Source organism: Gasterosteus aculeatus, chromosome 3, assembly GCF_964276395.1.
Source record: "Gasterosteus aculeatus chromosome 3, fGasAcu3.hap1.1, whole genome shotgun sequence".
NCBI lineage: Eukaryota > Metazoa > Chordata > Actinopteri > Perciformes > Gasterosteidae > Gasterosteus > Gasterosteus aculeatus.
The window spans coordinates 7,924,660-7,939,397 of NC_135690.1; the positions used below are offsets into that span (position 1 = coordinate 7,924,660).

The 14,738-nt window shown below is 46.9% G+C and overlaps 2 protein-coding genes across 10 annotated transcripts; both read left to right on the plus strand.

The window, feature by feature from the left end:
• Positions 1–3,122: 3,122 nt before the first annotated feature.
• Positions 3,123–9,127, plus strand: prss56 (serine protease 56). Of its 2 annotated transcripts, none has more exons than XM_040172375.2 (14): positions 3,123–3,455; positions 4,633–4,791; positions 4,896–5,150; positions 5,265–5,454; positions 5,554–5,662; positions 5,748–5,904; positions 6,018–6,160; positions 6,339–6,498; positions 6,614–6,802; positions 6,914–7,105; positions 7,246–7,442; positions 7,622–8,183; positions 8,294–8,400; positions 8,509–9,127. In XM_040172375.2, the coding sequence occupies exons 1-14, from the start codon at positions 3,356–3,358 to the stop codon at positions 8,680–8,682; spliced, it is 2,694 nt and encodes an 897-aa protein (XP_040028309.2). In that variant the 5' UTR covers positions 3,123–3,355; the 3' UTR covers positions 8,683–9,127. The 2 variants fall into 2 exon arrangements, with proteins under 2 accessions (XP_040028309.2, XP_040028310.2); XM_040172376.2 differs by having other exon boundaries at positions 5,557–5,662.
• A 917-nt stretch (positions 9,128–10,044) lies between these two features.
• On the plus strand, positions 10,045–14,533 carry chrng (cholinergic receptor, nicotinic, gamma). Of its 8 annotated transcripts, none has more exons than XM_078098936.1 (12): positions 10,048–10,210; positions 10,798–10,934; positions 11,007–11,051; positions 11,133–11,257; positions 11,650–11,826; positions 12,382–12,479; positions 12,578–12,778; positions 13,250–13,364; positions 13,454–13,568; positions 13,649–13,910; positions 13,978–14,111; positions 14,189–14,533. In XM_078098936.1, the coding sequence occupies exons 1-12, from the start codon at positions 10,147–10,149 to the stop codon at positions 14,390–14,392; spliced, it is 1,677 nt and encodes a 558-aa protein (XP_077955062.1). In that variant the 5' UTR covers positions 10,048–10,146; the 3' UTR covers positions 14,393–14,533. The 8 variants fall into 8 exon arrangements, with proteins under 8 accessions (XP_077955067.1, XP_077955062.1, XP_077955063.1 ...); XM_078098937.1 differs by having other exon boundaries at positions 12,587–12,778; XM_040171002.2 differs by having other exon boundaries at positions 11,650–11,805.
• The last annotated feature ends 205 nt before the right edge of the window (positions 14,534–14,738 follow it).

Genomic DNA, 14,738 nt, shown 5'->3' on the forward strand with positions numbered 1-14,738 from the left:
GTTAACACTCCATTTCGAAAAAAGCGGATATTTTGTCATTGAACAGTTGGTGGTTAATGTGCATTTAATGGCAGTTAATGTGATTGTTGAGGTCATAATAGATCTAATTAACAGCGTGTCTAACAATGGGCCGATACAGGCCGAGCTGCTTCTGCTTGACTATTGTCACGGGGTTCAAGTGTCTGTCTGTGCTGAAATGTTGGGAGCCTCTTCTCCGCTGCGTACCCCACTGACCTACATTTCAATTGTTTTCTGCATGAGACAATGGGAGAAATGGTTTCATAACCAAACACAATACCTGGGTGTTATTCAGCACGATTGTTGTTAAAGTTCTCATTGTGGTGTGATTTCTCAGCTGAGCATTGTGTGTTTTCTTTATGGAACCCGCTGAAGCAGCCAGCGACGAGGCGCCCCACCCCCTTTCCCCCCCTTCCCCCCCGACAAAGCATCACTTCTACACACGTGACTGTTAATGAATGAATTGATGGAGACCAGCAAGTCCGATCGCTGCTGTGTCAAACACAAACACACTTTGCATGACTTTACCGATCCCAGGCAGCTGTCACCTGTCACCTGGTCTAAGAAACCAACCCCCCCAACAGGGACAAGCTACTCCTTTGTCACTGACCGTTTAAAGTTAACCTAACAAAAAGGTTGGCAACTTAAATTAGACAAATAATCTGTGCATAATGTTCACGCAGCCAAAATAAGTGTTTGTTTAAAGTCAAGCTGGCTGGATTCAACTCATAATGAAATGAAACACATTAGAAAAAAAATCAATTAAAATGAAATTAAAAATGAAATGAAATAAGATGCAGGACCAGACATGATGTAAGGTAATAGGAAATAAGAGTAAAGTAAATAAATCTATCAATCAAAGGCACATGGGAGAAGCAGAATCGCCTTAAGTTCTTTAGGATTGTCAGTAGAGTCAAAAGCAGCTTCCCTTTATGACCAAAAGCTTAAACAACGAGGTACCTACTTTAATTAAACAGAAGAAGCCCAAACTGTGATATAACTGAAGTATTTAATGTATGAGGTCTGCTCCTCTGTGGGGGCGACTGTCGATGAGTGGAGAGCACGGACGTCCTCCAACCGGAGGGTTGGCGGTTTGATCCCACGCCATGGCAACCTGCCCATGCGCCCTTGAGCAAGACCCTTAATCCCAACATAGCGCCTGTAGCTGTGACTTTGGTGTGAAGGCTGGTAACTGAAGGCCAGTCAGTGTGTGAACGGCTGAATGATGACATGAAGGGCCTTGTTGTATCCAAGCACAGCCCGTTTACCCTTCTATGCAACGTTTGCATTAAGTTTAGCTTCCGACTAGCGGCGTCATGATTGAATGTCGCCATCGTTGAACAAGAGGAAGGTGGAACATCTCCATGTGGAGATGGAGATGGAGATGGAGACAGTGCACCGTGCTTGGCGGAAAGATGAAGAGTGAGCAGAAATGAATCAAAGGACATCAAAGGCAAACGGATTGAGGCAGCGGAGGGATGAAAGAGCGCCGACCCGTTTGTCCCATGCCGTTCCCGCTCCGCTCCGCCTGAGCCCGCTCTCAGATCTCGGGGGCCATTGTGCCGCCCGGGTACATGGAGGCGGCCGGGCTACAATGCACACAACCAATGCCAGAAAGCAGAGCTTGAAAAGGAAGACGTGTCACTTTCCCTCTCGTCTCATTCAAAGCTCTAATCCTTCGTCCTCTTCATTCCGTCCCTGGAGCTTGTTTTTGGTTTCTTATCCTTCCACACGCACGGTTTATTTTTTACCATCAAAGCATCTTAATTCATCTGCAGAAACTTTGATTGAAAAGTACACACACAGTCACACAACTTTGCCCTCCACTCTTTTTTCATTATTTTCAGCTCAGTTGGGTAAAAAATGACAGCTCTGGATTGGGTTAGTGGTCGATGCCGCTTTGTTTGTTGCCTGTGAATGTACACTTTGTGGATGTCAGCTTTAATTCTTCCCTCCAATTATACCATAGGAATATGCAGTGAGTTATGTTAGAATATAATCATTAGAGCGGGAGAGATGTGTTACATTTCTTTAAATCAAACTAGCGGATTTTGACACTTTACATATAAGCATTTTGTGTCCTCCAGTTCACACAGAAGCCACTAAACACTATGAAAAGTCTGAGATCGCTCGATGCTGAATGGCACTCTGAAGGTACCTTTTCTCCCTTGACTCTCCTCCAACTGCACATTTCCATTCCTCCACATACATCCAATAGTATCGGGTGAAATTTAAGGCCCCGTCTCTACCTGATTAAACAAAAGCTTTGCCAGATAAAGTAACAATGTTGACTATAAATCCTCACTGGAAGACTAGATAATGTTTGTCTGTCCAACAAACAAATTATTTACGGGACTTTAAAAATACATCATGTTTTCTTATTGTTTTACTCTATTTTTATGTAACAAAAGCAGAGTTCAGCAGAGAAAGACAAAAGTGATGTGAACTGACAATATTTTAATGGGGTGAATAAAAGACTGTAAGTGATCAATGGAGGCGGCGCCAAGTGATGCCCGGGGGACAGCTTTGATGTGGGCATCCTCAGAGGGACGACGGAGACAATAGTCTCTTTGAGGGACGAGCAGAATGGCAGACACTTCTCTCTCTCTCTCTCTCTCCCTCTCTCTCACACGCTGCTGATCAACCTCCCTCATCTCCTACGCTGTGACTCCTGGTTTCAGACGTTTGGGGACGTCTCTCTGTCCGTCTGTCTCTCTCTCTATTCTCTGACCTCAGCCCATATCCTTATCTGCATAACTTTCTCCCTCTTTCTCTCTCATTAATTAATTAGCACAACACCCCCTTTCCTGCCGCCCAGCCAATCACTCAGCCTTACCCTTCTCCCCCCTCCCTATCTGCAACTCCCTTTCCCTCCCCTCTGTCTCTTTTCATAGAACCAAACCTCTTTGTAATCTCCAGCCTTGGCAAGTTGCACCCGATTTGCTGTCACAGTCCTAATGAATTCATCTGTTTGTGTATTGGCCATGGGAGCAGTCCCCCCCTCCTCCCTCTCTCTCCCTCTCTCTTTCCTATCCTCTCCCCCCTCCCTCCTACTGGTCTTCCCCTGGGGACTCTATATATACCAGAGACCGATCCAGGCACCTATTGTTCCTCTAAGTAAACTTACAGACAGATGCCCTGCACCACAGTGTGGAAGAGAGCCCAGCGAGTCAGGAGGAGGAAGACAGTTCAGGGTTGCAGAGAGAAAACCAGGCAACAACCGCCTGGAAACGCCGCAGGCTAGCGTCGCCTCTCCATCCCTCGTCCGTCGGTTTCGCGCGCCTGCTGCCCGTTGGCTTGTTGTCCCTGTGGAGCGGAGGTCTGATGCTCTGACACCATGCTTCTGCTGATATCACTGCTGCTCACTGGACTCGACTGCTTGCTGGGAGCCCCGGCAGGCCGAGAGGTCTACAGGATGCCCCAGAGTGCCCTTAAAGGTAAATTTACTTCACTTTTGCATTGTTTGTTAAGAATGGCGCGTTAGGATCATTGACAACATCAGTGACTACAGCTTAAAAATCTGATGACTGCATTTAAAGCATTGTTGCGGACTTCCTCACTGGTGGAGCTAACACATATATTTATATTCATAAAGTACTTATTTATGTCTTAGAGACGTTTATGTCTTTTATTAAACATATCATAGTGAATAATCAAAGACCTGAGATGCTGCGATGCTTTAAAAAGATGAATATCTCAAGGACTTAAGCCTACAAAAAATAAAATAATTACTGGATACATCCATCGTCCTCCACAGGTTAAAAGAAGCAACGGGGCTCACGCCTGTTTTTCATCTTCAGTCCTTGTATCGTTTCTACACATTCTTGTCAGACGGCCACATGCCAGAGTAAAGGTGGCGAGGGACACCTGCCCCCTCCCCCTGGTTGAAGTAGTGAGTGCCGCGGAGCCTTCATGCCAACGGCTGGTGATGGCAGAGTGCGTTCAGAACAAGGCCACCCCGGGGCTGCCTGCCCACGTCCCTTGGGTCCGTCCGTCCCTGCCTGCCAGCCTCTGCCAGCTCAGCTCTGGCCTTCTAATTAAGTCCTCCATCAGCATTGTTGTTGTTGGTGGCCTATCCTGTGATGTGGCGCGGCACGGGGGGGCGGGGGGGCGCAGGGTCGCCGGTCCGATTGATGTGCGTCTGCAGAAGCCTCACCAGTGCGCTGAGCGTGAGCTGGCTTCCCCAACGCGGTGCCAATGAGCTCAAAGAGCAGCATGAGAAAAAGGGGGCCGCTCGCACAGAAACCACAAAGATGCACCACTTTGTACTAATGCTCACATAATGTTCCGAAAGCAAACAGCCCTTTCCTATTCCTTCCTTTCCTATTTCATGAGGAAATGAGTATATGTGCATATAGACGTCAATCTAGTTCCCCAGAAAAGTGCAGAACATTATGCGTTAAAGGCTGTCCAATTGAATTTCATACACATTGTCTTTTTCCATTATATCAGTTAACAAATTGGCCGTCACTTGCATCATGCAATATATCTGCCCGGCCAATAATATATTTATGGCTCTCTGTATGCTCTCACCACATCTCCTCATCTTCTTGCCTATCGCTTGTCTCACGTTTTTGTCCTCTCGTTTCCCTTTGGTCCTGCCCTGTCCTGCAGCTCTGTCTGATCGTGGCACCGTAGTTCTGGAGGCGGCCATGACCAGCGCCCTGTCCTCCCTGGAGCGCGCTTCATCTGAGAGAAGTCGGGCTGAAGCAGGCTGTCGGGGCTGTGTCCCCTGTCTGTTTCAGGACTGTGGACAGCTGTCTGGCTCCTGTTGTAAGTAAAATGTCACTATTCTCCCCCTTTTTCCATTCTTGAGCATCTTAAATAATGTCCTGTATTACTTAGAACGTCCCCTAACTCCCACTCTTTTCAAACAGTGTCTCCCGCTGATGCCTTATCAGAGCCCCGCTGCGAAGTCATCAGCAAGGCCCAGAAACTTGAAGATGAAGCTGAGCGGAGTTGGGCTCTGAGCCAGGCCTGTGCCTACTACCAGCACCGCTGCCCGCCGGCCGAACTGGACAAAGAGAACTGCATCCGGATCATGGGGGAGAGCTGCAGCGCCCGGGTCCTCCAGTGCAGCCTGCTCAACACAATGCAGAACCTGGAACCCGCCACGCAGACCCACGCGCAGGGTGAGGGGATACGCCCGTTCACCGACGAGCACCAATGCATCCATGCCGGGTTATTCCCCCGTCGACAGAGACGAGCAAAGCTCATCCGCTGATTTCGTCTCTCCGTCCCAGCAGCAGTGTGCGGTCAGAGGTCGTCCACGGTGCAAAACGTCACACAGCCTCGCTCGCGGATCGTGGGCGGCTCGCCTGCGGCTCTCGGGAGCTGGCCCTGGCTGGTCAACCTCCAGCGCTACGGTGGGATGATGTGCGGAGGGGTTCTGGTGGACAGCTCCTGGGTGGTCACTGCCGCTCATTGTTTTGCTGGGTGAGCGTCAATCACCGTTTCTTTCTGCATCTGTGGTGAGATGTTTGAGTTGTTGAGATTGTTTGTGTTTTACGCTCCCTCGCTTTCTCTGATGTGAAGCAGCCAAAGCGAGAGCTACTGGACGGCCGTGGTCGGGGAGTTTGACATCACCAAGACTGATCCTGATGAGCAGGTTCTCAAAGTGAATCGCATCATCCCCCATCCTAAGGTAACCGTCCAAAGTGAAGGATACGCAATCAGCTCATCGTCTTCTTATTCAATTAAATCTATCAAACGTTCTTCTTCTCCTACAGTTCAATCCAAAGACATTTAACAACGATATAGCCCTGGTGGAACTGACATCCCCGGTGGTCCTCTCCAACCGCGTCACTCCGGTTTGTCTCCCCTCTGGCATGGAGCCCCCTACTGGCAGTCCCTGTCTGGTGGCTGGCTGGGGCTCCCTTTATGAGGGTGAGCGGGAGATGGGGCTGAATTGATTTTCACATTTGTGAGAGGATGTGTGCTGATGTCGACTGAAGACTCCGAATCAGTACATTTCCATGTGTATTTATTTTCCTATTCAGATGGTCCGTCTGCTGACGTGGTGATGGAGGCCAAGGTGCCCCTGCTGCCTCAGAGCACCTGCAAGAACACCCTCGGCAAAGAACTGGTCACCAATACAATGCTTTGTGCCGGCTATCTCACCGGGGGCATAGACTCCTGTCAGGTGAGCAGAACCACATCTGTCACAGTTGAGTGTGATTTGGAAACTCATTGCTGAATTGACTGTACAGTTTTGAGCCTTTTCTGTTTTGAACTGTTTTGGCCAACAGCCAAAGCATCTTCTGTCAACGTAGTATGAATATGTTTTCTTTAACTACGGGGGGACTTTCTGTCATCTTTAGGGAGATTCTGGGGGCCCCTTGATCTACCAGGACCGAATCTCGGGTCGCTTCCAGCTCCACGGGATCACGTCCTGGGGAGACGGCTGCGGGGAGAAGGGCAAGCCGGGAGTCTACACACGGGTGTCTGCTTTCTCTGACTGGATTCAAGCTGAGATACAGAGTGAGTTTCAAGCAACAATGAAGCACCATGGAAACCTCAAATATCCTGACTCATCACTACTCGACTAATACTAAATCCACAATGCTAAGATCATTGTTTGATACATTTTTTTTAGAGTCATTTGGAAGCAGAGAGCCAACGTGTTCGGAGCTTCTAAAGACAACAGAAATGACAGCGAAGGAGCAGAGGTCGGAGTTCAGCTCGCTCTGTCGCTTCTACACCCTGAGCTGCCCCCCTGGTCAGCCGGCCAGCGCTTGCAACCGAATGGCAGAGGACAAGTGCCTCACCCGCTTCAAGAAATGTCGTGAGTACTCTTCTAAACATCGAACAATCGTAGAACGAAAACACTAATGCGATTGTTTTTCAGCTTTGAGGTTAGAGGTTTCTGATCAGCTTCTCCCTCTCGGCCTTTCAGAGTTACGTTCGTTCCTACAAACACTGTTGGACCTGCTGCAGAGGGCCGAGGACTACATACGGGACAAAGTGGACTTGACCTTCTTCACCCAGACGCTTCCTCAGCTGGTGGAGCACATCTACAGCACAGCTTCCACTCACACCAGAGAGAGGAGGGACCTGGGACTGAGCCAGCGTCTCACACAGATTAAAGGTACATGATTGACAACTCGTTATTCAAGCCTCTGTCTAAGTTTATAATGTATAATACATTCACAGATTATGGATTATATTCAACTTCAAAAAATCTGTGTTGACGGGCCAAATCTCCTAACACACGTTTATTCCTTGCAGAACAGCTAGGTGGCGCTGTGGTGCCAACAGAGCAGGGTCCTTCTCCGGTTCCCCCGGCTTTATTCAGAGAGGTGGGACCCTCAGTGGATGACTGGGAGAAATACTTGAGCGGCATGGCTGAGGACCAAGACCTCACTGACACGTCCACTGGTCTCTCAGGCACACCAACCGTACAGGAGGACAAGCTTTTCCTACAGGTACATTTAGAAAAGGTCCAAATGTGCACGAACTGTGACTTTGGAAGGCAATCTTTCAATTGAAGGATGCTGGTGATTAAATGTATATGTATATACCCATCACAATTAATTGTACTAATCATTTTGTTGCGGGTTTATTTTAAAATATAATATCAATTTTTTTTTTTTGTCATTCCCAGACGCAGGACTCCTCAATACATCAGCTGGAGGGAGAATTTCAATCCGTTATCACGGCTCTACGCTCCAAATTGTACTCCAGATCTGCTCCTCCCAGCTTTCCCTTGGACACGGTTTACCTCCAGCTGGATTCCTCCGACGCTTCCCCGTTAACTCCTCCTTCCACCGAAACACCTGTCCACACGGGCCCCTCCCCCCCGCGGGGATCCCAGGAGCCGTGGTCCCTCCTGACTGCCCTGAGGAAGGACGTTGAGGAATCGGGCACACGGGTCAAGATTGTGACAGAGGACGGGTCAGAAAGTGCAACCTCGCACAAAAGAGATACTTCTCCCGATGCCAAATGGAGCACAGCTTTGGAGGAGTTCACTTTTGCTGAGAACGAAGAAAGAACCGAATTAAAACCCTCAGCGTTCCTGCAGGCGACGTCCGCCGCTCAGCCGGTCACTGAGCGAGCTCACGCGGAGACGACCGCCGACTCCAGTCAAGCCGTAAAGACTTTGAGTCCACGCAGGCCACACAGGAGCCTCCTTCGCAAGAGGCAGACGCCTGAGGCCAGCGGGAAAAGTACGCACCTCCCCTTTACTTCAGCAGAACTCACGTACTGCATGGGACACCTTTTATGCTTAGATCTTATTTCCTACTGACTGTCACTTACTTTTGTTTTGCTCCTGCAGTTTGTCCCGGGGTGCGAGAGTCCTCGCAGCAAGTCAGCCAAGTCAGGGACTCTTACAGCTGGGTCCTGAGCATCCCGAGCAAGAACCTACGCATGAACTTCCAAGAGGTAGATTATTATTTATTTAAGTTAAGAGAAGTAAAAAGAAAAGGTTTTGATTAATAATTTTTCTTTGTATGTCTTTGTATCGCTTCATTGTTTTGTTTTTTTGTTCAGGTGTTAGTTGATCTGAGCACCAAGAATAGTCGAGGACTGTATCAGGCACGAGTCAGAGCAGTAGTGGGAGGACGACCTTTGACCTTCTACAGTCTCGTGGGCCTAGAGAATGAGTCGTTCTACCGCAGCGTGCCACGGATCATCGCTTTGTCACTGGAGGCACTCAAGAGTTAACTTTATCACGGCAACAAACGCCAAGACATGGAGAGACGACAGCGGAACAACACTCTCAAAGAGACAGCGGGAAGAACTCATTGTGGGACAGAGAGACACATTCAAAACTTTACTTGTTTGGCCTTCAACTTCTTTTTGGAGTTTCGCCTGTCTGAAGACTTAACTTTGGCTCTGAATGAAAACACAACCACGAATGTATCATTCAAACTATCGCCACGCATGAGCCCACAGGATTTCTTTTTTTAATGGGGCCTTGTCTAACTTATGAATCTGTATGAAATGATAAGTTATTTGTATTGTCCTTTTGCGAAGGTTGAGCCTCTTGTGAAGCACACGGACTGTATATGTTATTCATATTCTTACCATATTTATTTGTATAGAGAAAAGTATTTGTATTTTTGTAAAAGGAAAAAACTGTATATAAATAAAATTGTTATTGATACTATGGCTTGTTGTGTGTTGGGGCAAACTCGTTGTGAAATTCCAGATTCAGATGTGAGATATTTAAATTAACTGACAACAATGCAACTAATCTTACAGTATTTTGTTGGAGGTGTAGAGCAGTTCTGCAAACATATTCTGTTGAGACAAGTGTCAATGCTGATTGGTTTTCCTTTTGTGACCCCATATTGACCTCAGTCCCTCGACCCTCGACCCACAGCAGCTGCTGTGCTGTGGTGACCGGTATGTCCCACGACCTCCCCGTCTTCCTCCCCGTCTTCATCCCTTATTTCCAGGGTGGGAAATTGTAACTCGACACAGAACGAGGTTTTAGATTTGCATATTATCTCCAATCGCTGTGCGCAAAAACAACTGCTGGCTGAGGAAGTGACACTTAATCTAACACGGGCCCACTAATCTGTGATAGTTTTCTGCCCGGGGAACATGCTAAAAGGAGGGACTTTCAGGGATGTCATTTGGGACAGCCGAGTAAACACTATCACATTCCTCTGCCTGGCTGGTGTGTTTATGTGTCTGTGGGCCGAGGGCCAAATCATGCTGGGAAACCAGCAACACGTCGCTGCGGTTGTGCTGTAAATGGGAGAAACTTATCACCTGTTCTTATCTTATCACAGCTCTCTCTGGCTCGCACAACGTTGCTGCATTCTCCTTCTCTTTATTGTTCAATATTTTGGTTATCCTTTTATTGTGTGCTAAACTGTCCCTCACCAAATTCATGAGTAATTTGACTTGTGTTTGTGTGGAGATCTGAATGACAACAGGTGCGCTGAAGGGAGCTACAGTCCAGATGGTGTGTAAGATGTGTGTGTACTTTTGTCGGTGCACTAAGTACAATACCTTAAATATGTGCATGTCACATCACAGCGGACAGCTGGCTACGCGTCCTAGAAATAAACCCACAGCCACAGTTTGACTGCCAGTAACTCCTCACGTAGTGTCCATGTGTGTCACATTAGAGATCGCAGCTTTGTCCCGGACAGGGAAGTACAAACGGACACACTGATGGATTCTGGACCTGCGCTCGCTCTGTCTCTCGTCCTGAGGGTCTTTGTCCTTTTTGCCACAGGTAAGCTATTCAACCAGGTGACGCATTCGTGAGGATTACACAGGCTCTTGTCAGTTTAGGGATCTGAATTTGTGAAGTATGTATATGTTTTCAGATGTATGATGGTTTAAGCAAACATGAATCAATTGGCCAAAAGTTGCAACATCCTTAAAGACGGAACCTATTTTCTTTTTTGCTCAACATTTCATTATTTCAAACATAATTGAGTAGTTTAAATATTCCTTTCTTTTCTATTCACAAAGCTTGCATTCTCACATTCAATGTGTGATCACATTCCCCCGACAATTTGAATTATAAAACAACACTATGACAGCTTAGTTTCCACCCAAAAAATTGTTTTAATGTTGTTTTATAGAAATGGCTTACACAAAAGGAATGAAGAAAGTTTCTCCTTTATTTCTGTCATGTGTTTGGATTCCAACAAAGCCTACTTTTACCTATCTGGCCTACCTACTTTTGCAGCGTTTTCTCAGGCTGAAAAATACGCATCATGACACAGAAAGTGACCTTATTATGTAAAATTGATGGAAATGCTGATGCCTTCATCACTTGTTTTAGTCCCTCGTACTTGTGTGCTTCGTCTGCAGCATCAGCCATCAACCTCGAGGGGGAACTTTTCAAGGATCTGATGAAGGGCTACAACAAGAACGTCCGACCCATGGAGAACGGCAGCGACGTCACTCAGGTCGCCATCAAGATGACGCTTACCAACCTCATATCCCTGGTGAGTCAAGTCTGTCGTTTTTTGACCACCACCAGCTGGTTCGTATCGTTTACCCAACTGCCTTTTTCTCAGAATGAAAAGGAGGAGGCTCTCACGACAAGCGTCTGGATAGGAATGGTAACTTCACACCCATCTCCACCGCTGATTTCTCTCTGCCGCTTTGCATTAATGTCAAAGCGTGAGTATTTCCGTGTGCAGCAATGGTGTGACTACAGGCTCAGATGGGACCGGCCGCCCAGGTCGGCTCTGTACGGGAGCATCACCTCCCAGCTGCGGCTCCCCTCCAAGAGCATCTGGCTGCCAGACATCATCCTGGAGAACAAGTCCGTGCAACAACCTTCACAGCGCCCACTGGTTGTTTGGTCTCAGCTTATGAGCTCCTCACAGCCCAACTGAGCAAATGTTCACCTACATTCAAACTTTATTTAATTTATTATTAGAAGAGATGTATATTATGGCACTTGTGTAGCTTATAATGAGTGTAATGACAATGATGGCAACAACAGTTCTTTTTATTATTGTGACCAAAAAGTGATTTTTAGATGATGTTGGAGGGGACAGACAATCAAAATGAATGCAGCGAAGTGAAGTATGTGTGTGTGTGTGTGTGTTTCATTCCTGCTGGCAGAGAAGTATTCACCATACATACATCAGACATCTATTTTTTACCTGATTAAATGTCTATCTGCCTTTGTGTATGTCCCTCGATTAACAGTGTGGATGGAAACTTTGAGGTGGCCCTTTACTGCAACGCACTGGTCTCTCCTAACGGTTGTGTGAACTGGCTGCCTCCTGCCATCTACCGCAGTGCTTGTGCCATCACCGTCAACTACTTTCCCTTTGACTGGCAGAACTGCACCATGGTCTTCCAGTCGGTGCACAAACCGCATCTGTAGGGATTTAATGTTTATGTATTAAACACCAGATCAATCTGTTAAGAGATTAAGAGGCCTCTGATTCACTGTGTATAACTCAAACGGGTTGTCTTGTCACTCAAGAATCAATCAATTATTCAGCCAACTGGCAGTTCCTTCGTTTGCCGTCAATTTTGTTGATCCTTCAAGGCCTCTTTAAATTCAATTGTAAAGTGAGAATCATATTATAGCTTATGCTATTACATTTATAATTAACTAATTAATTAACTTAATATAATTAATGATATTACAAAATACTCCAATTACACATTTATGACAGAAATCATAGAGAAGATATATCATATCTTTAAAGAGCAAAATGAACTCCAATATAAAATAGTACTTTTACTCTTGTTAGTGATGTACGTAATATAATACATAAAACAGTGATAGACATTTTCCTACTCCCACAGGAATAATAAAACTGGTGACGTACAGAATAAGGAGGACTATGTGCAGGGGGGCTCTTGTTCTTGTCTTAAATGGCTGTGCTTGTCGTGGTAACAGACCATATGTCTTCTCCCTCTGTTCAGCTCTCAGACTTACAGCGCCAACGAGATCAAGCTGGTTCTCACAGAGGAGGATGACCTCACTTTGGAATGGGTGGATATCGACCCAGAGGCTTTTACAGGTAGAGCAACATCTAATTATAGATTATTCCAAATAAAACTAAGCACTACCATTATCTTAAGTGTATCAAAATGTCCTTCTGCAATCTCATTTTGTTAGAAAATGGAGAGTGGGCCATCAAACACCGGCCGGCCAAGAAGCTGATCAACACTGACTACAATAAGGACGAGCTGGAGTACCAGGAGGTGGTGTTCTTCCTCATCATCCAGAGAAAGCCTCTCTTCTACGTCATCAACATCATTGCTCCCTGTGTGCTGTTCTCCTCCCTCGGCCTTCTTGTCTACTTCTTACCTGCCAAAGGTCTTTTTTTCTCACTACGGGCATCTAAACCGAACCTTTGGTAGTCAGACCTCTCTCACGTTAACCTTACCCAAGTCTGAGGGGATTAAAAGCAAAAACGTACTTAAAACATTGCTTGGGATGTTGCTTTAAAGAGGACTACGCTTTTCAACTCGACAGCCAATTTGATCTATGGCCAATGTGTTCTACCAAATGTTGTTATGAGCCGCCCTAATCTCGATCGTGCTGTTTGATATAGCCAGCCCATGAGCAGCACAAAGGTCCAATAGCAACCACCCGGGTTCAAGTCAGGCAGGCCGTTCCTCCCAATCTCCCCCCTCCAGGGTTCTCTATAGTCACCCACATGTTAAAGTCCCCCCAGCAGAACTACTCACGAGTCAGCAACCCTTTGCTTTTCCAACCCTTTGGTCTGCAGGTTTTTTTCTGCCATCGACACAAAACCTCTTATTGAATATTGGTTTAATTTTGCAGCGGGCGGTCAGAAGTGCACAATGTCTATCGCCACTCTTCTGGGCCAGACTGTGTTCCTCTTCCTTATCGCCAAAAAGGTTCCAGAGACCTCGAGGGCGGTCCCTCTTATTGGGAAGTAAGTTTGTGTGATCCCTCTCAGATTTCAGTTCAGAGTTTAGATCTAAAGAGAGTGAAATATGTGATTTGATGAACCTTTGACTGCAGGTATTTGATGTTTGTGATGTCGGTGACCACCATGGTGGTAATGAACTGCGTGATAGTCCTCAACGTTTCCCTGAGAACCCTAAACACTCACAAGATGACGGATAAAGTCCGAAAGGTGAGAGCAGGGCCAGACCAAACCCTTTTAAACTGGTCTATTTGCCAATGGATTACCCTCTGACCCTGCGACCTCCTCAGATCCTCCTAAACATCCTGCCTCGGCTGCTGAACATGCAGATGCGACCCTGGACACCAGACGGGGACAACGCAGACACCAGAAATGGAGAAACTCCGGCTCCAGACAGGAACGCTGTGCTCCGTGTCCCCTGCCGACGCCGCAGCTCCATGACCCTCATTACCAAGGCAGAGGAATATGCGATGAAGACGGCCCGCTCTGAACTCATGTTTGCCGCACTCAAAGAAAGAAATGGACTGATGAGATCCGTTTTAGAGAAGCTGAGTAAGTATTTGAATGAGTTTCCAATTTCAAAGTATATAGGAGACTGGGTGGCGTGTTTTGTACACAGAGGATGAGCTGGAGGGGGGCACAGCGGAGCAGCTCAGTGCCAGCTTGGGGAAGGCCTCCTCACAGCTCCAACAGTGTGTCTCCTCTTGCAAACACATAGCGAAGACTGCAAGGCAACAGAACAACTTCAAGAAGGTAAGATCTACGTTTTTATACTTGCTTCTCTTCTCGGGTTTCAACATCAATGACAATCTTTCTTTCAACCCCTACAGGAGAATGAAGAGTGGTTCCTGGTCGCCAAGGTGATCGACAGGGTCTGCTTCATCGTCATGGTGTCTGTGTTTTTTATTGGCACGATAGGGATCTTCCTGACGGGCCATTTCAACCAGCCTCCATCCTCTCCTTTCCTCGGGGATCCCAAGACGTACCTCCCTCCAACCAACAACCTAACTGATCGCGTTGAGAATGGGAGATAGGAGCAAACTTCTTTGGGTGAAACAAGAGAAAGTTTCCAGATTCAATCCCTTTAGTCAAAGTGGAAATCTCACTGTGTCCATTATTGATCTATCACGAATGACACAAATGGAGAATAGAGGGAATAAAGAAGTATAATCGTGTGATTGATCTCAGGCATTTCTTCATCACGTGTTTGAGACCTATTCCAGGCTAATGGGCAGAACCCCCAGGCTTCCCAGAAACACAGACTCACTGCACAGCCCCCCCACCTCTGGAGGCAGGATTTCAATTACATGGCTGAGTGGTGTCTTTCTAACCCAACAAAAGCCACATCCGGCTGGTTGGGATGGAAACACAGTCGGGGAG

Coding starts and splice junctions, on each gene's coding strand:
- chrng (XM_078098936.1), top strand. CDS start 10,147: ATGGATTCTGGACCTGCGCTCGCTCTGTCTCTCGTCCTGAGGGTCTTT. Junction 10,935..11,006: donor TTACCAACCTCATATCCCTG/GTGAGTCAAGTC, acceptor CCTTTTTCTCAG/AATGAAAAGGAGGAGGCTCT. Junction 11,258..11,649: donor GACATCATCCTGGAGAACAA/GTCCGTGCAACA, acceptor CTCGATTAACAG/TGTGGATGGAAACTTTGAGG.
- prss56 (XM_040172375.2), top strand. CDS start 3,356: ATGCTTCTGCTGATATCACTGCTGCTCACTGGACTCGACTGCTTGCTG. Junction 5,663..5,747: donor GCATCATCCCCCATCCTAAG/GTAACCGTCCAA, acceptor CTTCTCCTACAG/TTCAATCCAAAGACATTTAA. Junction 8,401..8,508: donor TACGCATGAACTTCCAAGAG/GTAGATTATTAT, acceptor TTTTTTGTTCAG/GTGTTAGTTGATCTGAGCAC.